The following is a 25,920-nucleotide window of genomic DNA, read 5'->3' on the forward strand; positions in this document are numbered from 1 at the left end:
GCCGACTTTAGTCCAGCCTGAGCTGGTCAGATGACCGCACTGGGCCCAGCAGAGTGGCTGGGTGTCCGCTTTCTGAGTTGGATACCAGCCCTGTAATAGGATCATGCAGGTTTTAACGTGGAAATGCTGAGGATAGTGAGTCGAAGCAAAACCAGAACACAGGGCATGCAATTACAGTGTCGTGTATGTAGTGAAACCTCAACTTGTAAAGAAATTTGAGGTGGGGGCAAACAGGAGGGAATGTCCTGTTAGAGTAATTTCCTTTGGCATCTTTGCGTTTTTCTGTTCTGCCCAGATTTTGTATCTTGGTATACATATTTCATAATCGGAGAAAATAAAGGAAAGTAGTAGTTGAAGAATTGTTTCATTTGACATTATAATGCACCAATAATTATTTTTTTTTAAAGAAAAATCCACCATGGGTTGCATTGTTTCTCTGAGAGCATGTGAGAATGGAGGAGTTGGAAATTCTAGAAGGGGGTCTTTTACATGTTCATGAGATGGAGCTGAGCAGCTGGCAGCAGCAGCAAGCACTTGAGTCCCCTCGTTGCCAGGTGCTCAGTGAGTAGCCGTGTGCTCATAACGGGGACAGGGTTGAGCTGGGATGGCAGGAATGTGCCTGGTGTCTGAGCATAAATGCTGCACACTGCCTGAGCTAAGGAACACCTGCCTTTTGCCTTCACACCTTCTTTTTTTTTTTTTTTTTTTTTTTTTCGGTACTGGGGATGGAACCCAGGGGCATTACATCCCCAGCCCTATTTTTTATTCTTTATTTTGAAACAGGGTCTCACTGAGTTGCAAGGGCCTCACTAAGTAGCCGAGGCTGTCCATGAACCGCCATCCTCCTGTCTCAGCTCACGCCTTTGTTTTTAAGGCTGTTAAAAACAGGAAATGGAGTTGGGTACAGTGGTTCATGCCTATAGTCCCAGTACTTGGGAGTTTGAGACAGGAGAGTTGGAGGTTTGAGGGCCAGCATGTGGTAACCTAGCAAGACCCTGCTTCAAAAATAAAAAGTGCTGTGGGTACAGCTCTGGGAGAACCCTACTGAGCTCAACCCCCAGTTCCACAAACACAAACAAATCGGAAATAGAATTCTGGATACTTAAGACAGTGAAGTGTGTGTGTGTTTGTTTGTTTGTAAGTATATATATATATATATACATATACATACATATATATACATATACATACATATATATATGTGTGTGTGTGTATGTATATATATATATGTATGTATGTATGTTTGAAAAAATATACATATATATTTGGAAAAGGCCTAACAACAAATACATATATTTGAAAATTTGAAACAAGGTCTAAGTCACTGAGGCTGGCTTTGAACCTGTGATCCTCCTGTCTCAGCCTCCCAAGTACTGGGACTGCAGGCCTGTGCCACCACACATGGCATCAGTGGCGACTTATGAGGAAAGTCATAAGACTTGCCCTTACCCGCCGGGGCAGGTGAGATGTGCTGTCCTCACTGAGGGGCTTGGTGCAGCTGCGCATCAACAAGGGGTGGGTGAGGCCTCTAGGTGAGAGGTGGGCCCTGTCCAGGGCAGAGGAGTGCCTGAGTGATGACACATGATTGGTCAGTGGCCTGGGTCCACCTGTAGACATCCTTCATATGGCAGCATCTCATGCTATGAGATGCTCTGCTCCTCCCCAAGGCAGAATCTTCCCACACTGAGTTCCAGGAGTTTGAGCTTTTCTTAAGGAGCTCATGATCTGACTTCAGCTTTGTTTCAGGTTGACTGGAGCAAGCATCTCAGATACTTTTCTTCCTCCTTCCTTCCTTCCTTCCTTCCTTCCTTCCTTCCTTCCTTCCTATTTATTTATTTTTGGTACTGGAGATTGAACCCAGGGGCAATCTGCCATTCTCAGACACTTCTGGCTCCACTGTGACTGCCCTGCTGTTGGTGGTTGTGGGTGAGTCTGTGCAAAGGCTTCCCTTCCTAACATCCTTCCCGTTGTGCACACAGGGTGCCTCTGGTATGACACTCGTGAAGGTTCTGCCTACCCGTTGACCATGAAGGAGACAGACCAGGAGGCTGTTGCAACAGCGGTCCAGAGGGTTGCTGGGATGCTGCAGCGCCCGGACCAGCTGGACAAAGTGGAGCAGTACCGCAGAAGGGAGGCTCGGAAGAAAGCCTCTGTGGAGGCCAGGTTGAAGGTAGGAGCTAGAGGTCACACGTCCGCTTCACTCTCAGGGAAGAGCCATGCTTCCTGCTTTACATCATAATGGTCCTGGGACTAAGTCAGATTTTGTGGTGACGTGGGAGGAAGCAGAGCTGGACTTTATCTTGCTTAGCTATTCCTTCCAACAACATATTTTCAAGCAGTAATTTTACAAAGACGACTATAGGGACGATCTTTCTACACATTCTAGGAGAACATTTTACTTTTTAAACCTGGAGCATGGTGACTGCTTGTTTATTTAAAGCTCTCTGCAGAGTGCCACCACAGAGTGTTTGTTTAGATTATTTTAGTGCATGTGATAGAGGGGTAACAAGGTGCCGGACGTTCTGGTGGAGGAGAGCCAGGCTTTTTTATTAGCGTGTGTGAGAGATAGCTTGCTGTGGTGGCACCTGTAGTCCCAGCACCTGGGAGGCCAAGGCAGGAGGATTGCTTGGCCAAAGTTCAGGGCCAGCCTGGGCAACATAGTGAGACCCTGCCTCAAAAAGGGGGAGGCAGAGTGCTTACCTAGCATTATGAGGCCCTGATCCATCTCCAACATGCAAAAAAAAAAAAAAAAAAAGTGAGTCAGGGAAAAAGTTATTCTTCTTCAAACTACTTTATGATTTGCATAGGGCTTTCACCTTTATTGCTCTGAAGGTGGAATTTTAATAAAATATACACAATTAGGTTTGATTATAAAATGTTAAAACCACAATGTGCTATAGTTGACATGCAGCAGGATGTTTGTACGGATTTAGAGAATGTCTTTGAGGAAAGTTCATTCTCTCATTGACCTGACAATTATGTTCTTTCTAATTGAGAACTGGATAAGCTGAGTATGGTGGTACACACCTGTAATCCCAGTACTTGAGACAGGAGGATCACAGGTTTGAGGCCAGCCTCAGCATCTTAGGCCCATAGAAACTTAGTGAGACCCTGTTTCAAAATAAAAAAGTAAAATTGGGCTGAGGTTGTAGCTTGGAGGTAGAATGCCCTTGGGTTCAATCCTCAGCACCACGGGGCGGTGGGGGGGGGAGGCATGTAAGTGTGCCTGTAACAGGCTTCATGGAGCAGCATGCAGGCCATTCAGCTGATCAGTGTATCCAGATACTGCTCACTAGGGAGATGGCAGTTTCATACTGATATAAAAAGTAGCGTGGCCCTACTATATTTTTAGCTTGAATTTTTATCTGATCTATAAACTTGTGGGATTAACTAATGATTGTCAGTAGTGACTTAGAAACTTTGAGTGGTCCTTGTGGTTATAGTCAGACCTCTCAACGCAGCTGAGGCTTATGGTGGCAGCTATTCTGGATGGACCCTGCTGCCAGACTTTCCCTCGCTTCCTGTGTGCCTGCTGCCATTCTCCCTCCATTGCCCTGTGCCCTGCAGCTTGTGGACTGGCGTTTGGGCTGGCCAGCACAGTGGCTCTGAACCTCACAGGTGCTGGTGAGTGAAGTGGGGCTGTTGTCCTCCAGCCGAGTCAAGCCTGTTTGGTCCGATGGAGTCCCACTCTGAGCTAGAGGGGATGTCCTGACCATTTTCTCTACATAGGTAAAGCCTCTTAGGAAACTGAGGGACACCCAGGGAAGGAGGTAGAGGTCAGGCGGCCATGGCCCTGTGTGCCACAGGGGCCTCTAGTACACCAGGCCGTGTGTGCCACAGAGGCCTCTAGTACACCAGGCCGTGTGTGCCACAGGGGCCTCTAGTACACCAGGCCGTGTGTGCCACAGTGACCTGCAGTACACCAGGTCGTGTGTGCCACAGGGGCCTTCAGTACACCAGACTGTGTGTGCCAGAGAGGCCTCTAGTACACCAGGCCTTGTATGCCACAGGGGCCTCTAGTACACCAGGCCGTGTGTGCCACAGGGCCCTGCAGTACACCAGGCCGTGTGTGCCACAGGAGCCTACAGTACACCAGGCCGTGTGTGCCACAGGAGCCTGCAGTACACCAGGCCGTGTGTGCCACAGGAGCCTGCAGTACACCAGACTGTGTGTGCCAGAGGAGCCTCTAGTACACCAGGCCGTGTGTGCCACAGGAGCCTGCAGCACACCAGGCCGTGTGTGCCACAAGGGCCTGCAGCACACCAGGCCGTGTGTGCCACAGGGGCCTGCAGTACACCAGGTCGTGTGTGCCACAAGGGCCTGAAGAACACCAGGCCGTGTGTGCCACAGGGGCCTGAAGTACACCAGGCCGTGTGTGCCACAGGGGCCCGCAGTACACCAGGCCGTGTGTGCCACAGGAGCCTGCAGTACACCAGACTGTGTGTGCCAGAGGAGCCTCTAGTACACCAGGCCGTGTGTGCCACAGGAGCCTGCAGCACACCAGGCCGTGTGTGCCACAAGGGCCTGCAGCACACCAGGCCGTGTGTGCCACAGGGGCCTGCAGTACACCAGGTCGTGTGTGCCACAAGGGCCTGAAGTACACCAGGCCGTGTGTGCCACAGGGGCCTGCAGTACACCAGGCCGTGTGTGCCACAGGGGCCCGCAGTACACCAGGCCGTGTGTGCCACAGGAGCCTGCAGTACACCAGACTGTGTGTGCCAGAGGAGCCTCTAGTACACCAGGCCGTGTGTGCCACAGGGGCCTGCAGCACACCAGGCCATGAGACTGGATGACAAGTGTGGCAAGTTTTCTCACTGAAGTTTTGCCTCATGGTCCTGTTCCTAAGCATAGTGAAAAAAGTTACCATGTGAGTCATCTAGATCCCTGTGAATTATATTCTCTTCATGGTATTGACGTTTCTTGTTCCTCAAATGGCTCTTCTGACTTGTCCCCCATGGAGGACTTGTCCATCGGGAGGCAGTGTGTGTCCGTCACTGGGTCCACTCACCCACATGTGTCTCCCCTCAGGCCGCAATCCAGTCACAGCTGGACGGGGTGCGCACAGGCCTGAGCCAGCTCCACAGTGCACTGAATGATGTCAAAGACATCCAGCAGTCGCTGGCCAACGTCAGCAAGGACTGGAGGCAGAGCATCAACACCATCGAGAGCCTCCAGGACGTGAAGGAGGCGGTGGCACAGCACAGCCAGCTGGCCGCGGCGGTGGAAAACCTGAAGAGCATCTTCTCTGGTGAGCGGCAGGTGGCGGGCCGGAGGCTGCCGGAGCACCCAGCACGTCCACAGCTCACCGTCTCCTCTCCAGACACCGGAAGCTCTGGGCAGGGTAGCACTAGGCCCGGCATTTCAGCGCCATGTGCTTCCGAGGCCGTTCTAGAGGGGACGGCGAGCTTGCCCTGTGTGCTCAGCTTGCTTCTTTGTTTGCACGTGCGTGGAAATGAGCAGTCACACAAGTGAGAGCAGGGAGGGCACACAGTTCTGTGCCCAGATGGAGTGCAGAAGTGGCTCGGTGTCCGCGTGCCTGGGAGGTGGGGAGCGGGTTAATGTGTTGCCGCTTGTGCTCCTCATCTGCTGGTTGGTGTGTCACTCCAGTCCTCTGTTTCCTGCCCATCTTCTGCTGCTTGTTTTATTGTGGGAAGGAGATAGTGAAGTCTCCGTACATTACCACAGGACTCTGTTTCTCCCTTCAGCTCTGTCAGTGTGTGCTTCATGTATTCTGACCACATCGGTTCATAAGTGCAGAAATGTCTATAATTGTTAAAGTCTCGTGGCGGTTCAGTCTTGTGTTAGATGCACTGACCTTCTTTGTCTTGTGACAGCTTTTGGCTCAGAGTCCGTTTTGTCTGGTAGAAGAGGCCCCTTGCTCATGCTGGCTATTGGCATTTGGTGTCTTCTCCCACTCTCTCGGCCTGTTTGTGACTTTGGCTCTCAGGGTAGTCCCTTGTAGACACATATTGTTGGATCATATTTTAAAAAATTTATTCCATCATCTCTTTGTCTTGATTAGAGAGTTTATTTACATTTAAAGTGATTATTAACATGGAAGGATTTCTGTCACTTTTCTATTTCTTTTTCCATATACTTTATAACTTTTTTGGTCTACATTTCTTGCATTACAGTCTTGTGTTTTTGGTTTTTTATTTTTGTAGTGAAACATTTTAATTCCCTTTTCATTTCTTTTGTGTATGTTTGTAGCAGTTTTTGTGGTTTCCATGGAGATGATATGTTTAGCATTCTAACCCCCTTTTGGTTGATATCACAAAACTACATGTTTATATATTGAATGTTCAAAAGCATAGCCAATAATTGTTTATTATTTTTAACTATATGGATTTCTTAAAATATATAGGAAAATGTAGAGTTCTAAGGTAAGGCAATGGTATTGCTAGCATTTAGATTTTTTTTTTTTTTTTTTTTTTTTTTTTTTTTTTGATGGTACTGGGGTTTCTGGAAGCCCTTCTACCTCCGGACTCCACTCCCAGACCTATTTTATACTTTTTTATTTGGAAACAGGGTCTCTTAAGCCAGCGCGGCTGGCTTCAAACCTACGTGATCCTCCTGTCTCTGCCTCCCAAGTGTGGGGATTACAAGCGTGCGCCACCACTCCCGGCTAGCATTTAGATTATTTTAAAAGAATGTATTAGTCTCAGCAGGGCATGGTGGCACACACTTGTAATCCCAGTACTTGGGAGGCTGAGACAGGAGGATTGATAGCAGGTTCAAGACCAGCTTTAACAACTTACTTAGTGAGACTCTCAGTAACCTAGCGAGAACCTGTTTCAAACAAAAAATTTTTAAAAAGGCTGGGGATGGAGCTCAAAGTTAGAATGCCTCTGGGTTCCATTCCCAGTAAACACACACGCACGCACACACACACACACACACACACACACGCACGCATGTGTGTACATTAGTCTCTTAAATCATATAAAAAACAAAAATTTGAGGTAAAAAATGAAGCTAAGCTGGGTGTTGTGATGCGTGCCTGGAATCCCAGTACTCGGGAGGCTGAGATAGAAGGTCGCAGGTTCAAAGCAAGCCTCAGCAGCTTAGTGAGGCCTTATTTCCAAATAAAAACTAAACTAGGGCTGGAAGTGTAGCTTGGAGATTGAATGTCCCTGGGTTCAATCCCCAGCACCACGTGAGCACACACACACACACATGCACCCAAAGTTATAGTCATATTGGATTTTGTAATTGCCCTTGTATTTGCCTTTGTTGAGATCTTTATTTCTTTTTATGACTTCCAGTTACTGTTTAGTTGTGAGTTGCTGTCTAGCATATTGTAATTTCCACCTGTAGAAACAATCCCTCTTTCATTTCCTGTAGGACAGTTCTAGTGGTAAGGAGTCCCCTCGGCTTTTGTTCATCTGGGAATGTCTTAATTCTCCCTTCTTTATTTAAAAAGTTTGTTTTTGGTGTTGGGGATCAGCCCAGGGCCTTGCACGTATCAAGCAAGCACTCTCCTATTGCTACCCCCCTAGCCTTCCCTCACTTTTTTTCAGGTTGAATAAAATAAGTTTAATTTTCAACAGCACATGCCTCGTAATTACAGGAAAAACAGACCACTTACAGCAAAAATATTTAGGATGGAATTGCCTTTGGAGATAAAGACCTTGCTCGCCTTTTGTTTGTTTTGCTGCTGTTGTTTTGTTCTGTGGTACTGAGGATCAAACCCAGGGGCATTCGTCCTCAGAGCTACAGCCCCAACCCTTTGTATTTTTTATTTTGAAACAGGGTCTCACTAGTTGTTACAAGTCTCACTACATTGCTGACGCTGGTCTTAAACCTGCTATCCTCCGGAGGTCTAGGCCTCCAAGTTCTGGATCACAGGCATGTGCCACTAACCTGGCTTCATCCTTGAGCATCTGCAGCCACTGCTTTAAGTCTTAGTCCAGTGGCCTGCCATCAGGCCATGCTCGGGGACAGCTTCCATTGCTTTAATTTTTCCTTTGAATGGGGGCCCATTTTTCTCTTTAGTGTTCCTTGTGGCTATTTTGTTGAAAGTTGGACATTTGAACCTAAGAACATCGTGATCTTATAGTCAGATTTTCCCCTTCCCCAGTAATGCGTGTTATTCATTGATTGGCGTAGGCTGTCTCTGTGCAGGGCTAGACATGCTTTCAGCCTAAGGTCCTCTCAGTATTTTATCTTTGCCCAGACATCACGGTGCCTTTTGGATGTCTCCCACATGTGTAGTTGCTTTTGAATGTCCTTGTTCTTAAATGTCTGGCTTCCAAAAAGAGAAAAAAACACAAGGGAAGGAGAAGGTGCCACGCCTATCTATCCCCTAGAACTCACATCAGCAGCAGGGGAGAGGCCTGAAACAGTACTCTGCCCACTCTGCTATCAGCAATTAGAGGAGAGACCCCTGTTTTTGGGTAACAGGGTTTTTCTGCACACCCTGGCTGCTGAGAACTGTCACAAGCACTCATGGGGTAGAAGTGAGGGGTGGGCAGTAGCTACCATGCTCAGAGCCAAAGTCAACCAAAATTTATCAAGTTTACCATCCAAGCCTTCTCCCTGGACTTTAACAGACTCCAAAGTTTGAAACAATTACGTTAGATTCTTCCAGTACCATTGTCCAGTGGGAAGCCTGTGTCTCCTGTAGCCGCCTTCCCAGAATCCCGCATGCACCTATTATCTGCTTTTATGGGGCTGACTTGTACCTTTTCCCTAGTGCCTGAGATTGTGAAGGAGACCCAGGACCTGATTGAGCAAGGGGCGCTCCTGCAGGCCCACCGGAAACTGATGGACCTGGAGTGCTCCAGGGATGGACTCCTGTGTGAGCAGTACCGCATGGACAGCGGGAATACGCGGGACACCACCCTTATCCATGGCTACTTTGGCAGCACGCAGGGGCTTTCTGATGAGCTGGCCAAGCAGCTGTGGATGGTGCTGCAGAGGTCACTGGTCACTGTCCGCCGGGACCCCACCCTGCTGGTCTCTGTTGTCAGGATCATTGAAAGGGAGGAAAAAATTGACAGGCGTATACTTGACCGAAAAAAGCAAACTGGCTTTGTACCTCCTGGGAGGCCCAAAAATTGGAAGGAGAAGATGTTTACCATCTTGGACAGAACAGTGACAACTAGAATTGAAGGCACACAGGCAGACACCCGGGAGTCTGACAAGATGTGGCTTGTGCGCCACCTGGAGATCATAAGGAAGTACGTCCTGGATGACCTCAGGGTTGCCAAAAACCTGTTGGCGCAGTGCTTTCCTCCCCACTACGAGATCTTCTCAAACCTCCTGAGCATGTACCACCAGGCCCTGAGCACACGGATGCAGGAGCTTGCGGCAGAGAAACTTGAAGCCAATGAGATTGTGAGCCTCTTGACATGGGTCCTGAACACCTACACAAGGTAGGACCAGCTTTACGCCTTACCTGCCTCTTGTGTAAAAACCTCTGTAAAAACACACCAACCGGCATCACAGATAGTCTTCTGGGTTGTTTTGCTCCAAGCAGGTGCTCATGCCCACTGCTGAGGCCTGCCTCTGGTTAGGATGTGGTTGTATTGGGGATTCTCTGCTCTGCATCAATACCGTGGTTTGCACTTTGGTGTGGGGCTGTGTTCCTTGCTCACTTTGTATGGACTTGTTTCCTCCCTGTGATGTCCTGAAGCATGTGTGGTATTACCCTGTGTTACAGGCGGGAGCAGGTAGCCTCGAGGGTACCATGTCCTGCAGAGTCACTGAGCTGTTGAGGGACCATCTGGTTTTGTTTTTTCTCACCAGTATACTGTAACAATTAATCTTTCACAAGTAAACAGCTATAAGCTGGGCAAAATGGCACATGCCTGTGGTCCTAGTATTCCAAAGGCTAAGGCAGGAAGGTAGCTTGAGTCCAGGAGTTTAAGGGTAGGGTAACATGGTGAGACCCCTGTTTCAAAAATAAAGAGAAGCTGGGCGTGGTGGGGCATGCTTGTCATCCCAACATCTGGGAGGCTGAGAGAGGAGGATCGCAGTTTGTGGACAGCCTCAGCTGCTTAGTGAGGCCCTTTGCAACTCACTGAGACCTGTTTCAAAATAAAGAATAAAATATAGGACAGGGGATGTATCTCGGAGGTCAACCGTCCCTGGGTTCCATCTCCAGACCTGCAAAAAAATAAAATAAAATAAAAAATCGAGCTGGGGGTGTAGCTTGGAGGTAGAATGCCCCTGGGTTCCATCCCCAACACCACAAATAAATAAACAGCCCAAGTATATACAGTTCTAAAAAATCAGTCTTCCTTTTTTCATTTTTATTTTAAAATATATTTTTATTGGTGCATTGTAGCCAAACATCTTAATGGAATAAAAAAACTTGTGGAGATATACATGTACACATCACCTTATTAGCCCTTATCCAATCCCCATCCCATTCCCTCCCTCTCCCTCTTTCCCATGCTTGATTTAGTGATTGACTTTGATATGTTTATTTTTTTTTTTTTTTTTATTGGTGCACTGTATTCATACATCATAGTGCGATACAAACTTTTGTAGACATACATGCACACATCACCCAGTCAGCCCCCACCCGATCCCCACCCCATTCTCTCCCCATCCCTCCTTCCCATGCTTGGCTTAGTAGTTGACATCTAGTATTATAGCAATTTATCTAAAATTAAAAATGATAATCTCACATAACAGTTTCATTTGTCTGATACCAAGCTTTTGATGACTTAAAGATAACATTTCAATATTTCTTTTTGCTTTCTTTCTTACCAGAGAATTTTTTTTTCTATTTTTTTAGGTGAAACTATCATATATTTATATATTTATTTTTCAGAAAAAAATCTATCCTAATATGGAATATGGATTCTAGATACCCAAAACGATCTTGAAAAAGAACAAAGCTAGAAGATATATATTTCCTGATTTCAAACCATATAAAGCTACAATAATTGAAACAGTGTAGTACTGTTCTAAAGGCAGATATATAAACCATTGGAGTTAAATACAAGCCTAGAGCTAAATTCTTCCCTATATTGTCAAGTTATTTTTGACAAGGTTTCCACGAACATTTGGTGGTGGAAATAATAATCTTTTAACTAAATATTGTTGAAAAATAATAATTACATGGAAAAGAATAAAATTGGACCCTTACCTAATCCCATATACAAGTATTAACTCAAAATAGATAAAAGACCTAAATATAAATCTTAAGACTATAAACTTTTAGAAGAAAATCTGGGTCATAAAACCTCACAACATTGAAATTGGCAGTGATTTCTTGGATATGATTTCAATGGCACAGGCAACAGAAGAGTATACAAACTCCCTAAAAAATAAAAATATTGTATATCCAAAGACAATGTAAACAGAGTTAAAAGTTACTAATAGAATGGGATAAAATATTTCCAAATGCTATATCTGAAGGTATATTAATATTCCAACTAGAAATCCTAAAAATTAACAACAATAAAGGCAAACAATACAATTTAGAGATAGGTAAAAGACTAACATAAATAATGAATCTCCACAGATAACTAATCTTAGTTGTCTGTTGGATGGAAAATCTTGTTTCTCTGGTTCTGGTGTGTGTTACCTATTTCTTCTTTGTAGTTAATCTCTTTGAGTATTTTCTCTAGCGCTGGTTTTGAAGACATAAATTCCTTCAGTTTCTGTTTGTCATGGAAGCTTCTTATTTCTCCATCTAATTTGATAGAAAGTTTTGCTGGGTAGGAAATTTTTGGCTAGAAGTTGTTTTCTTTCAGAATTGGGAATATGTTACTCCAAGCCCTTCTGGCTCTCATAACTTGGTTTGGGAAGTCTGGAGTGATTCTAATTGGTTTGCCTCTGAATGTCACTTGGCCCTTTGTTTTTGTTGCCTTTAAGATTCTCTGCTTGGCTTCCACATTGGTCATTTTGACAATTATGTGGCATGGGGATCCTCTTCTCCGATCCTGTCTAAAGGGAATTCTATAAGTTTACTGGATCTGTGTATCAACCTCTTGCTCTATGTTTGGAAAATTTTCTGCTATTATTTCCTTGAAGAGATTGTTGATCCCTTTGGTTTCACTTTCTTTTCCCTCCTCTATTCCAATTATTCTTAGGTTAGCTCTCTTAAAATGGGCCCATATTTCTTCAATGTCAGATTCCTGCTGTTGGATATTTTTTTTTCTAGATTAGCAACTATGCGTTCATTTTTGGAATGATCATCTTCTAAGAGCGAGATTCTGTTCTCCATGTGGTCTAATCGGTTGTTTGTGCTTTGAATTGAGGCCTTTACTTCATTAATTGCATCCTTTATCTCTTTTTGGCTCTCTCTGAGTTCTTTTCGAAGCACCTCTATTATTTCTACAGTTATTTTCCTGATTTGATCTTCTAGAAATCTCTGATTTTCTGTTTTATCGGGTTCTGATGTTGTGGGGTTGTGGGCATTCATTGCTCCAGTGTTATTCCTCTTTCCCATGATTTCAGAAGTTTGTGCCTTCTCTGGGTTCTTCCCTTGGGTCACTATGACTTCACTTAAGGGGCTCTGGATCTCGAGTCTGTAGTATCTCAGACCCCACTACTCCTTTACTGGGTTGTATCACAGAGTCTCCGACCCAGGGAGTCGATAGAGGCTGCTTTAAACTATGGGGGGTGCCAGGTTGCACGTTCTCCTATGGTGTGATATCTCTGCCACCGCCACTCCCCCACTGGGTCAAGTCCCAGGGAATGCAGAACTGGGATTTCTCCTCTGTGGCCCGCAATTTGACTCACTGTTCTTGAGTTCGCAGATGTAGCTGTACTGGTCGGTGAATTCGCTGCTGCTGCCACCCGTGGCAATATGGCGCCGCTGCTATGCCCTCGTCGTGAGGCTGGCTTATTTCTTCTTGGTTTTGAGTTCCACTCTGAGTCCCTGCAGCGTGTGCTGAGCTCAGCCACTGGGAGCTTTAGATGCTCCCTGCGCTGAAAAATCCCGCCTGGCTGTTCCATAGCGGCTCACCTCCACTTGCTGTAGCCGTCCGGTGAACTCGCCACTGCCGCCGGCGGTATGGCGCTGCCGCTGCGTTCTCGGGCATGAAGCCGGTGTATCTCCTCTGTGGCTCTGAGCTCTGTTCTCAGTCCGCTTTCTCTCTGGAGCCTGGTGATTTTTTTGTTTCTCTGGTGATGGTGTTTTCTGGCTATGAAAGGCGCTGATTTTGTGGTAATGGAGATTGGTTGTTAGCGGGGCTCTTAAGCCCCGCTTTTCTCGGTCGCCATCTTCCAGGAAGTCACTTTGATATGTTTAAGTACATCATGTGCTTTAAAGAGTTCCCATCTTCCCCTCTCCCATCCCCTCAGATAGGACACCTTAATTGCTCCCGTCACTGTGGGCAGGACGTCTACGGAGGTTCCCATTTTTTCTTCCATATTTTTTTTTTTTAAGTAGGAGAAAACAATACCTGTCTTTTGCAAAAGCTGGGAGCCCAAATACCTAGCAGCAATGAATTTTGTCTCCCTTCCAAAGACGGAGGTCCACAGCTTCACCACTGAGAGCAGGATCTGTTGCTCCAGGTGCACCACGCTCCAAGCGCTGCATCGAGTACGGTGGCCATAAGCGCCAAGGCCTTCCAGGATGCATGGTGCGGCAGGCCAGCCCGGTCATGCGGGCCTTCCTCCAACATGCCCCGAACATTTTTCTTACATAGTATGTTGTCCAGAATTCCTGAGCATGTGAGGGAGGAGCAGTCTACATTTCTGGAGATTTCTTCAAAAATTCAAGGTGAATTGGATTGGATCTGTCTGCCTCTCCCAAATGCTGGCAGCTGCCGCCACCTTGGTAGAGCTCTCCCTTTTTGCGTTTTAGCAGGAGTCTTTACTTGCTATGAGGGAACGTGAGTCACTTTGTGTATTTAGTGGTTTGAGGTAGCATTTTAAAAAATGAGGCAATGGAAAGTATATCCTGAAACTCTTTAAAGAGTCTTAGACTAGCTGAAACCATCACTTATTTCTAACTTCACTTAGTTTCATGGGTAAAGAACTATCTTGTTAACATGTTAAAGAGTCTGTTCTGATTTTTGCTATCTTGTCGCTGCTCTAGAGGAATTGAGTAAGCCTCTCTCTTCAGCAGTGAGGTTTTTAGTGTGTTTTTGCTGTTGCTTATTGATAATTGCTTACAGTAGTAGAGGGTTTGTACACTTTAATGCAGAAAGGTGTGAGGAGGAAGAAAGTACCAGCCCTGGGTGGTGATCCCTGCTTCTTAGCTGTACTTGCAGGCCTGGACCTTGCATCTCCCCAGTCCTCGGCAGTACTGTGGGTACCTGCTCCATGCCCTCTGTGCTTGGGCCTGCCCTCAGCACATTAGTGTGCTAAGAGCCCATGAGGCAGGAGGTGTGTGACCACCTCCGTGTGGTAGATGAGACTGAGGGGCAGAGGGAGGAATGTGCTCCAGTGCATGGCCAGCAAGCAGGGAGTGGGAGTCAAAAACAGGCCCTGGGTCTGCACCTTGCTCTGGCACTGAGGTGTGGGTGTCTGCGAGTGGGACTTGCCCGCTTGTGTCAGGTCTGTTTTTCCCCTGTTCTTGTGCACTCCAGCATTTCCCACTTGGGGATGCTATTTATCCTGGCCACAGACCAGACCGCCCCTGAAGTCTAGTACCCTCCTCTGGAAATACACACTGCAGTGAGGTTTTGTCATGTAAATAACCTAGGCTCAGCAGGTAGTCAGTCTCTTAATGCTTGCACGATTTCATGAAGCATTTTTTACTTGGGAAGATCCTAGATTTCTAGATATGAATAATACTGCTCAGCACTATTCTAAATATATATGTAGAGAATGTAGCTCAAGGTTTGTGTTTCTTCCCTTTTTTTTTTTTTTGGTGGTACTGGGGGTGGAACCCAGGGGCCTTCTACCTCTAGGCTACACTCCCAGACCAATTTTTTATTTTATTTGGAAGCAGCGTCTCGCTAAGTTGCAGAGAGCCTCACTAAGTAGCTGAGGCTGACTTTGAACTTGCACGATCCTCCTGTCTCAGCCTCCCAAGTTCTGGGATTACAAGCGTGCGCCACCACGCCCGGCTAAGGTGTGTGTTTTCTGAGTGAATAACCCTTAGATCTAGGAACCCAACCACATACACAAGTACTAAGGCATTCTCATGAAACTTCTTCCCTGAAACCCAGCGTGTATTCCCTGCCTTCCTCGTGGCCTCTTGCTGAGTTTTGTTGGTAGTGCGGGCATCCACGCCTGGTTGTGCCCTCCTGCATAGGTCAGTGAGTCAGTATTTGTCGTTCTCAACTCACCATCGGCACTCTTGCCTGCCGGGCCTGGGCTTAGCTCTGGGGCCTGGCAAGTGAAGCAGGGAGGCTAACCCTCACGGCTCTTTCCCACTCTGAGCCCCTGGCACCCTGTGCAGCTAGAACAGTGGGACGGGGCTATAGCTGAGGTTCATGGCCAGTGAGGTGCTGTCACAGAGGCACCCTGGTCTCTCAGCTGCCTGCCCAGCATTCTCCACTGGACTCTGCCTTCCCCAGGTTGTGGAACACACAGCACTGAGGTCTGTAGGGTGGTGGGGCATCTGTGTACCATTCAAGCATGTAAACTTACTTGAGAATGTTCCTTCTTTGTTGCTGTGGTTCATCTTTCCGGTTTTCACTGTAGTACAGAGATGATGGGGAACACGGAGCTGGCCCCTGAAGTGGATGTCAATGCCCTGCAGCCCTTGCTCTCTCCCAGTGTGGTCTCTCAGCTGCTCAACGCGTACATGTCAACGCTTACTGTGAGTAGACTGCCTGTAGTGCCGACACTGCTGCAGTGGCCACCTCTGCTGCTTGGGTGTGATTGCACCAGCGGGCAGAGAAGCCGTGGGCCATTCAGGACAGCCTGCTCCAGGGCCCAGTGCTGTCTCTAGGCCTTGCATATGGTCTACAGTTGGGGAAGGGTGACCTGGGATAGCCCCCTCTGCTGGAGTGGGGCCTGTGCCATTCCCACAGGTTGCAGCATCCCAGTCAAGGCTGCAGATGGTAGTACCAGCCCGGCTCTTAGTGTTGAACCCTGGGGGAGGTGGCAGTTCAGGGACCTTGGAGCCAGTCTGACCCATCCTCATGACACCAGTCAGTCTCAATGAAATGGGATGTCAGGGTGTGCCACGCAACACAAGCTGTTCTGACAGCACTGAGCTTCCCTGGGAGCCTGAGCTGACCAGCTGCCACGGCTGGTCTCTGGTGACCTCGGCCTGACCAGGAGCCTCTTCCCTCCTCCTCCAGCACAGTGTTCATCTGCAAGGCCTCCTGGTTCATTTTCCCTCTACCTGAGGTGAAGGTTTGGACCACGCCCATGGACTGGTGTGGCGCTGCACACTTGCCATCGCGGCCCTCCATAGGACCTCTCTCTGGGAGCAGGGATCGCCATGATGTGCCGTGTCTACCCTGTGTAACTGGGCATTGCTGCTGGAAGAGTGTCGGGCATAACTCAATGTTTGTATTTCTTTCTCTTACCCATGATGCCCAACCTGTAGTTCAACATCGTTGCCTGGCTGCGGAAAGCACTAGAGACAGACAAGAAAGACTGGAGCAAAGAGACAGAGCCTGAAGCCGACCAGGATGGGTACTACCAGACAACACTTCCTGCCATCGTCTTCCAGGTACAGGCCACGGAGCCCAGGGCCTGTTTCCTGGGCAGTGAGTAGGTCTTTCTGTTTTATAGACAGACACACAATTCCTTGATCTTCATTGATCAAGCTCTCCTTTCAGAACTCACAGCTCTTTGAGAACTCCCGCCCTCTCCCTGGCTCCTTGGGGTTGGAGACGCTGAGGACCAGGGGTCCTACTCACCAAGTAGTTTGCTCCACTCTCACTTTTGTTTCCATAGGAGATCTTTCTGGATGAATTGGAACCTAATTATATGTTAGTTGTGCTTCTCCCATTCTCAGTTTGCTCTTGAAATGGCCGAGATTTGTCTTCACGATGCCAGATGATCGAGTTTAGTCTGGCGAACTTGGGGGAGTCTGTTAGCATGCTAAAGGTATTTTTCTGTACAGTAGTTACAGGGCTACGTGTTAGAGCCGTGTGCATTCTTGCCCTTAACTCACTTGAGATACCTGGCCCTGCAGTGTCCCTGTCTCCTTCCTTTCTCTGTGTAGCTCTGCTCAAGCTGGGGCAGCTGTGGGTGTCTGGCCTCAAGTGGGAGTGGCTGGGTGTTATGCCTGGAATGACCCCATTCTCTAGTGGCGGGATCCTCCATCTCCTTCACTTTGGAAATAGACATCCTGCCACACCATGGGGCCAGAGTCCTGAGTGCTCTCTGGGCGCCTGGGGCTGCTCTGTCTTTTAGAGCCTAGCTCCCCGGCTCAGCCTGTCTGCCTCCTGATTCTTAAGAAATCCGTATCCCAGCACCCTTGAAAGTGATGAACATGAATCACTTTGAGGTGCAGGAAGGGTGTCCAGACTCCAGGTTCCAGTCCAATCCCTGGCACTCGTGTGACCCGGTGACCATCTTCCTGTCAGCCCTCTCCCACACCCTGACGCTCCAGGGATGCAATAAGGGACACGTGTTTCCCCTGGAGGGAAGCCAGTCTGCAGATCACCAGGAAACCATGCACTAATAGTTGTTTGAGTAACTGTTCTTTTTGTAAGTAGTTTCGCCTTTTCTCTGAATTTGGATGACCCTGACTGCCAGCAGACGGGCTTTATGAATGGGAACACTGTACTCTACTCTTGTAAGATGACATCACAGTTCATGACTTATCCATTTTAGATGTTTGAACAGAATCTTCAAGTTGCTGCTCAGATAAGTGAAGATTTGAAAACAAAGGTACTCGTTTTGTGTCTCCAGCAAATGAATTCTTTTCTGAGCAGGTACGTACTTTTGTTAGTATGCTAATTTAGAAATCACATATTTTTAAAAAGTAAAAGCAAAATATTATTGGTATAAATGTGCTGCTATGAAAAACTAACTTAAGCCTGGAAAATGCCTATAAAAAGGCAAAAAGGCAGAGTAGGTTTTCTTATTATCTCCCTTTGGAATGGGCCACACCATTCCCTTCGGATCCTAGGTGTACATGGTAGTCAATAGTGCTGGCATTGTGGGGTTGGGTTCCGTCACCAGCACTTCCTGCATGGGACAGCATCCAGCAGGGAGGGTAGAACCAGCATGCCCTCCTGCCAAACGCTAAGCTGTTCCTGAAGATTTCCACCCTAGACAGAAGAAGAGAGGGCGTGAGAACCGTGTTCACCATCATCCTGGTGGAGTAGCCATTCTTTCCAGGCCACCCTCACCCTAACCGCCTCACCCTCACCTCCCTGCTCTCTGCGGCCCAGACGTGGTGGCCAGCCATGTCCTGTGCTCTGCAGTGGCACAGTGCCTTAGCGTATGCAGCTGGCGGGGCCGTCTGCTAGCAGTCACATCAAATATAGACTTTTTTTTTTTTAAATGCTCTTGCTAAGTTGCTGAGGCTGGCCTCAGACGTGTCATTCTCCCATCTCAGCCTCCTTTCACCATGCCTAGGTGAAATTATTTTCTAACACCATCTAGATCTTCTCTATGTTTTCATTGGTGTGGACCAGTGAAACTGTTTCATGTCTGAAGACTCAGCTGCTCTAGGGCTGGTGGTATGACCCTCTGAGGTCTGGTGCCACGTGGCCCAGCAGGAGCTGTCGGGTGCCCTTGCTAACACCATTGACACGGTCCCAGATACAAGGAAGAAGCCCAGCTGTACAAAGAGGAGCACTTGAAGAACCGGCAGCTCCCGCACTGCTACGTGCAGTACACGATTGCCATCATCAACAACTGCCAGACCTTCAAGTGAGTGGGCGTGTGGGGCGAGGGGTGTGCAAGCACCACAGCTGCGTCCTTAGCCCCAAACGCTTCCTTGCAGAGAATCCATCGTCAGCCTGAAACGGAAGTACTTAAAACATGAAGTGGAGGAGGGCATGTGTCTGAGCCAGCCGAACCTGGACGGGATGCTAGATGACATTGCCAAGGAGGGCTGTGGCAGCCTGCTAGAGGAGGTCTTCCTGGACCTGGAGGTGAGCCCGGCTCTTCCCTCCCTGCTGCCCTCGGGACACCATCACCTGCCCCTGTGCATGCCTGCCCGAGCCGAGCTGTACCCTGTGTGTGTGACGCTGGAGTCAAGGACGACCTCCACTGTACCCGCTTTGTATGGCACGGAGCCTTCATTAGCAACTTGGGAGAAATTCCCACTAAATACAAGTCATCAAGCTGCATGGTGGGTTGTACGCTAGAGCAAGTATATAGAAACCCATCACATAGCACATGTATGTGTCACCTACACCAGGATCACTGTGATAAAGATGTGACACACAGGTACAAATGAAGTCACTAACAAGATGACTCTTACCCATATGGAAGGCGTAGGGTCCACTTCAGGATACACACAGGTCGGCATTACTTAGAGGCATTGGAAGAAACCAGCATATATTTAAAAAATGAACCTGTGGCCAGGCGTGTTTGGCACATGCCTGTAAGTCCATCACTTGGGAGGCTGAGATAGGAGGATCGCAGGTTTGAGGCCAGCCTCGGCGACTTAGTGAGACCCTGTTTCAAAAAATAAATAAAGGGCTGGAGGTACAGCAGTAGAGTGTCCCTGAATTCCATCCCCCCAAAAATGACCCCATGGTCATCCTGTGTGTCCTGCTGGAACTGATCATTTTGGAAGCGATCGCCCCATTGCTGTGCAGGAATGGAAGTGCACTTGCAAGTGTCAAGGACAAAGAGGTGTGACACCTGGCGGTACCTAAAAAATGGTTTGGGTGGAAGGAAGTGTTTGCTTTTGAGATTATGTTAAAATTTTCAAAAGACCTAGTGCAAAAACAGACAAAGGATACAAATGACCTCTTCATAGGAAAAGAAATACCGATGTCTTAACATGAAGCAGAACACCCAATTGTATTTCTCATCAAGGAAATGTGGCGTAAGGCTGAATACTGTTTGTTGCTTAGCAGACAGCAGGGATTAAAAGCACAAACGCCACGCAGTGTTGAGGCATGCGAAAAGAGATGCTCTCTTGTGTTCCACATAGAGCTGAACCGTTAGTTTTTAGTTTTTAAAGGGTAGTTGAGAAATACAGAGTTATCAGAGTTTTAGTTTGCCTACTTTTGACTGAAGAATTCTACTTTAAGGAATTGATATCCCTACAAAAATTTACAAGTTCACTGTAGCATTGCTTATAATTGCAAAATGAGAAAGTTTAAATGTCCATCAGAGAATTAAGTAAATTATGAAGCACCCATATAATAAACACGTGGCCATTAAAGGCAGATTACATATATGCACAGATATTTTTATACCTCACTGTCACATTTTGTGAAGCTCATCACAAATGTTGTATGTAATATGAATCTCCTGTGTTCAAAGTACAAATTTTCAGCCGGGCGTGGTAGTGCACGCTCATAATCCCCACGCTTGGATGATTGCGCAGGTTCTAAGCCAGCCGCGCTGGCTTAAGAGATCTGTTTCCAAATAAAAATATAAAAAATAGGTGTCTGGGAGTGTAGCCCGGAGGTAGAAGGGTTTTCAGGAACCCCAGTACCACCAAAAATAAATAAATAAAATATAAATTTTCAGATTATGTGAGAGTAGACTCTTACCTGAGTGTGTATTGCTGTTGTAATCAGAAAATCCGTGATGTGGGCCAGGCTGGGAGCACCTCACCTGCGGCACGGAGCCAGGTGAGGATTTCTATGATTTCTCTTTCAGCAACATCTGAATGAGCTGATGACCAAGAAGTGGCTGTTAGGGTCAAATGCTGTGGACATCATCTGTGTCACTGTGGAAGACTACTTCAATGATTTTGCCAAAATTAAAAAGCCGTATAAGAAGGTAAGCATGTGGGGAGCAGGGGCTGCCTCATGTCAAGTTTCAGTGGTGGTGCAAGCAGCACCAGTGTCTGCGTGGCCTAAAGGAAGAAGGTGGAGTGAAGACGGAGTATTTGGCCCTTCTTGAAACCCCAATAAGCCCTACTGATGAGGGCAAGGGCAAGACATGGCCACAGACCCAAGACCCCTGTGGGTGTCCCACCACAGGCTCTCGGCAGCATCAGAGACCCAGAAGAGGGAGTGAGGCGTGGGGCCTGAGGGAGCCCACACTTGACCTCCGGCCTTTCTCCATCCATCAGAAGCCAGGGGAATGCCTAGCGTGGTGGCGCAGGCCTGCTCACTGCACACAAGGGGAAAGACTGTATCGGGTCACCCACTGTGTGCCACGTCCTCCCTGCCGCCTGCCTGAGGCACAGGCTCCTACCGGCCAGTTGAGTCTTCTCCACATCTTGCAGGCTCCTTTTCCACGTCCCAGACCCTTGATTGCTGCTGTTATCAGAGGTGTTGCTTTTGGGGATTAGGCTGTTTTTTGGGGTTTTTTTTTTTTTTTTTTTTTGGTGGTACTGGGGTTCCTGGAAGCCTTTCTACCTCCGGGCTACACTCCCAGAACTATTTTATACTTTTTACAAACAGGGTCTCTTAAGCCAGCGAGGCTGGCTTCGAACCTGCGCGATCCTCCTGTCTCTGCCTCCCAAGCGTGGGGATTACAAGCGTGCGCCACCACGCCCGGCGGGATTAGGCTGGTTTACAGAGTGTAAGTGGTTGATGGACTGATCTTGCATCTGGTGCTTTGTACAGGTTCCTGATCGTTCCTACTGACCTGTTCCCAGGTCATTTTGAGAGCTGTGTGCTGATACTTTCTGCACCTGATTCATGACCTGTGCTGTTTCCATTTCTGAGGCGCCTTTTGTGCCTCTTCCTCATCCAGTTCCTAATTCTAAAGAAAATCTGGCTCTTTGTATAAAGTGATCCTGATGGAAACAGTGTGTTTGAATCTGACTGAGCTAATTTGGTCATTCATGGCTCTTAGCAAGTCTTCGTTAGAAGTTGGTGAGGATTTTTTATCCAACCCCAGTCTCTGCCCATTGTTATTGAAAGCCACAATCTTCCAGAATGACTGGTATATATTTGCAGGTAGCACAAAGACATCACAGGTTCTTGTTTGTAATTCCTGTCCTCAGCCAGGGAAGGGATGCAAGACAGTTCCCTGAGCTCAGCTGGAGTTCCTGAGGGACAGCAGAGATGCCAGGCCTAAGGTGCCACATACCAACAGCATGGCTCCCAGGCCCTGGTGTGGCCAGTAGCCATCATGATAGTTGCATGGTTGAGGGCAAATGGCATCTGTGTGCCTCTTTGGAGCTCTGTTGCCCCTGGAGGGAAGCTGGCCCCTCTGATAAGCCTCTTCTACATTGGCTTCAGTCCTTTCCCTCTTTCTTCAGCCCCTAGGGTTTCCTTACCCATTCGCACCCTTTCTAACACTTCCACAGGTGTTTTGACTGTGGCTCCTCTTGCCTGGGAAGGGCCTGCAGGGTTCCAGGGTCTGCAGTAGTTAATGGAGGGCACAGCTCTGCTCAGAGGTGCTGGTTATAGGCTCTGCACAAAGTGTGCTGAGCCCTGCCAGCCTGGGAGGCCAGGGCCTGTGTGTTCCACCACTGCCCTGCTGAACATGCTCAGCTGTGGGTGAGATGCCCAAAGATGGAGAGAGGCGGCTTAGAGTCCCCAGAGGACTGGCTCGCCTCCTCATGCGGCTTGGAAGCTCATTCCCACAGAACCCCTCAGCTTGGGGTGACATCACATGGTACTGGAGGTCAGCTCCTTCAGGATCTTGAGTCCCTCTCCTCCTAGAATGAAGTATGAGCCTTGGCGGGCATGCAGGGTGCAGTGGGCACCCTGCCTGCCCTGAGCACGAGCTCATGCTGCTGGCAAGGCTGTGTTGGGTTTATGGGACGTCTCAGATGTGTTCGGTGTACTCATGGTAGAATTCTGCCCGCTGTGTCAGTGGAGACAGGAAGAGCATGCCCTGCTGTCTGCAGCGTGACCTAAGCTTAGTGGGAAAGCCCTTAGTGCAAAGCTTGTATCTGACCACCTGTTTCCTCCAGAGGATGACGGCTGAAGCTCACCGGCGTGTGGTGGTGGAGTACCTGCGGGCCGTCATGCAGAAGCGCATCTCCTTCCGGAATGCAGAGGAGCGCAAGGAGGGAGCCGAGAAGATGGTCAAGGAGGCCGAGCAGCTCCGGTTCCTCTTCCGGAAGCTGGCTTCTGTGAGTGGTCAGGGTGTCAGTGAAGGGCACAGAATCCTGGCGTCCTGTGGCTGTTTCTCAGGTTCCATCCCAGGACGTGTTGGCAGGTGGAAGCCAGCCACCTTCAGGCTGGCTGGGTCTCTGTCGGTAGAGCCCTCCTGATCCCTCCTGGTTCCTTGTGGGAAGTGCACCACCAGGGGCTCTTTGCGCCCCTGGCTCTGTGGTGCAAGGCCCCTCCTTGTCCCTCAGCCATTCTGTGAGATGCTGGTTGTCACCTAGTAACCCGGGGCAGCGGTGACTGGGTGTTCTGGGTATCCCATCCCCCAGGAAATTGAGCAATCACACTCCCTTTGCTTTGGGAAAGAATCTCGAGGTGTCTGTGGCAAGAGCAAGGCACCCGCCTGGGAGAGACTTTCGGGGGTTCTCCCAGCCGGGCCTCCTGTTCCTGAGGAGCCAGTGCTCCCTGGCCCTGCGGCTGTCTTCCAGGGGTTTGGGGAAGATGTGGATGGTCACTGTGACACCATTGTCGCCGTGGCAGAGGTTATCAAGCTGACGGATCCTTCTCTGCTCTACCTGGAAGTCTCGACCCTGGTCAGCAAATATCCAGATATCAGGTAACAGCTGTGCATTCTCCTGTCAGAACTGGTGACACAAGCCACGCCAGCATCCCAGGAAGACAAGTTGTGTGCAGGGGTCAGGATGCGAAGGAGGGTGCTGCGGAGTGGCTTCTGTGTAGCACCACCCACCCTCCTGGTGCCACATGTCCTGGGAGGCACACGCACCGTGTAGAGGGCCGCTGGGCATTTAAGCAGATGGCACGGCACATTTCAGCTATGCTGGGGAAGGCGGGCACATCTCAGCTCTGAGGGGCATAGCCTGAAAGGTGATCTTCGAAGATCTGTGCTGAAGGGGGCCCAGGGCTCACACGGCCAGAAAACCTCCCACGTATGTGACCCAGGTCCCTAGTGTCAGGCTGAGGGAGAGGAACCTGCATCTCCACCTCTGCCCACAGGAGGCTCTGGCCCCAGGCCTGGCCTGTGTGGCCTCTCCCCAGGCACCTGTGGCCGCCTCCTTGAGGGCTGCCTGTGGCTGGCTCAGACTCCAGGCTTTTCTCCTTCTGCTACCTTGAGGAGGAGGAGCCAGGGTCTTGGCCCTGAGTCTGTCCTCCAGGAAGGCCTCGGCAAGATGACTGCTCTCCTCTGAAGAGGCTGACTGTGTGCCCTGTGGGTGGCTCACCTGAGGGAGGGTGGGACTGGGCCCTGCTGACACTGACCTGCCCCCCCCACCCCGCAGAGACGACCACATCGGCGCCCTGCTGACCATGCGTGGAGATGCCAGCCGCGATATGAAGCAGACCATCATCGAGACACTGGAGCAGGGTGCCACGCAGACCAACCCCAACTATGTGCCCATCTTCAAGGAGATCACCGTGCCCAGTCTGAATGTGACAAAACTCCTCAAGTAGCCGCGTTGTCCCTGCTTGCAGGTGCTGCTCTGCAGCCCTACCCTCTCCCAAGTGTATTAAAGCAAATGTTACTCTCCAGGGCCATGTTCAGTGCTCTCAGTTACACGTGCCTATCTTTTCTGGCGCCAAAACATGAGGTATGAGGTGCCAGGCATGGCTTCCAAGTGTGGGGTTTTGCAGGTTCTCTTGCCATTGTGGACGTGCTTTGTGAGGACCTTCCTGCTGTGAAGCCCTTTGGCACTGGTAGTGGAATGTGTGCTGGGCAACCCTTAGTCCCCTCTGTCTGCCAGGTACATTTTCCACCTTTGCTTCCAACCAAAGAGGCAGAAGGCCAGACACTCTTGATTTCCATCTTCAGGGCTCCTGACTGGGGCGCGAAGGCAGGTGGCCTCACCTCCCAGCTGCAGGGCTCCTGGTGGATGAGCTGCAGTGCCCAGAAGCTGGGTGCAGCCTGGGCTCCTGGTTCTGTCCTGACCCTCTGACTCTCCCTAGATTGGTTCTCAGCCCTCTTAATGGAGGAGAAATTGGCCTGCTGGACCCAGTAATCCCTGTCCAGTGGGCAGAGCTGCAGTGGCACTAGAAGGACCAGCAATACTGTGTCAATTATGGTGAAAATGGTGAGTGTATATGAAAACCAATATTTGGAGTACATTTTAAGACCCATAAATCTTGCTTATTCCCTATACAAAGTATCTAAAATTCCTTTTCCTTAAATTATTCATCCCTCTATAGCAACTGCCTTTAGAAGGCAACTCTTTGCACATTAATCTTTAAGTTAAGCTTGTTGAGAGGATCTCACCCAGGATGAACAGCAAGCTGTGTGTCCTTGCTGAGTCCCGAGCAACCCTCAGAGGATTGCGTGCCTGTTCGTGTTCCTTTGCCCTGGCTTTCCACATGCACGGGGTCCCCATCCTCCCCCAGAGTCTGGGGATCGCGGAGTCAGCAGGAAGGTGGGTTGGGAGGACCACCCATCCCTGGAGGCCTCGCATCCGGGCTAGTGTGGGCGAACGCTGCATTTCTCTTTACTTTCAAGACGGCAGAGTCAACGTGCTGCCTTTACTTCCTCTTCTCTTCACATGATATGTAAAGTTCTCAGACCTTTTTCTTGAAAGAATCAAAACCTAAGTGAAATTAAGTAACAACATTGGAGCTGGGCATGGTGGCTCACACCTATAATCCCACTACTTGGAAGGCTGAGAGAGGAGGACCACAGGTTCCAGGCCAGCCTCAGCAACTTAGTGAGGCCGTTTTGAAATAAAACAGGACTGGAGGTGTAGCTTGGAGGTAAAATGCCCCTGTGTCCTATGTCCAGTACCCCTAAACAACTTGGAGACAGTTCTCCTGAAGCTCCTGGGCTTCCTAGGGGTGTCCAGGGTTGCGCTGTCCATCCTGTCAGGGTGTGTGTCTGGCTGCAGTGGGCAGTGGACATCCTGCGCTAAGGCCAGGGGTCAGCAGTTGCTCATGTTGCCCTAATGGCAAT

The 25,920-nt window shown here is 48.9% G+C and overlaps 1 protein-coding gene across 1 annotated transcript; it reads left to right on the forward strand.

The window, feature by feature from the left end:
- Positions 1 to 2,017: 2,017 nt before the first annotated feature.
- EXOC3 (exocyst complex component 3) lies at positions 2,018 to 24,440 on the forward strand (the record flags this gene model as incomplete). The annotated part of the gene is made up of 12 exons (XM_080716449.1): positions 2,018 to 2,170; positions 5,029 to 5,248; positions 8,696 to 9,377; positions 15,562 to 15,679; positions 16,418 to 16,543; positions 17,656 to 17,756; positions 18,592 to 18,702; positions 18,776 to 18,926; positions 20,617 to 20,739; positions 22,835 to 22,996; positions 23,462 to 23,589; positions 24,269 to 24,440. The coding sequence occupies exons 1-12, from the start codon at positions 2,027 to 2,029 to the stop codon at positions 24,438 to 24,440; spliced, it is 2,238 nt and encodes a 745-aa protein (XP_080572575.1). The 5' UTR covers positions 2,018 to 2,026.
- Positions 24,441 to 25,920: the final 1,480 nt, after the last annotated feature.

This window comes from Muscardinus avellanarius (genome assembly GCF_963383645.1).
Source record: "Muscardinus avellanarius genome assembly, chromosome: 1".
NCBI lineage: Eukaryota > Metazoa > Chordata > Mammalia > Rodentia > Gliridae > Muscardinus > Muscardinus avellanarius.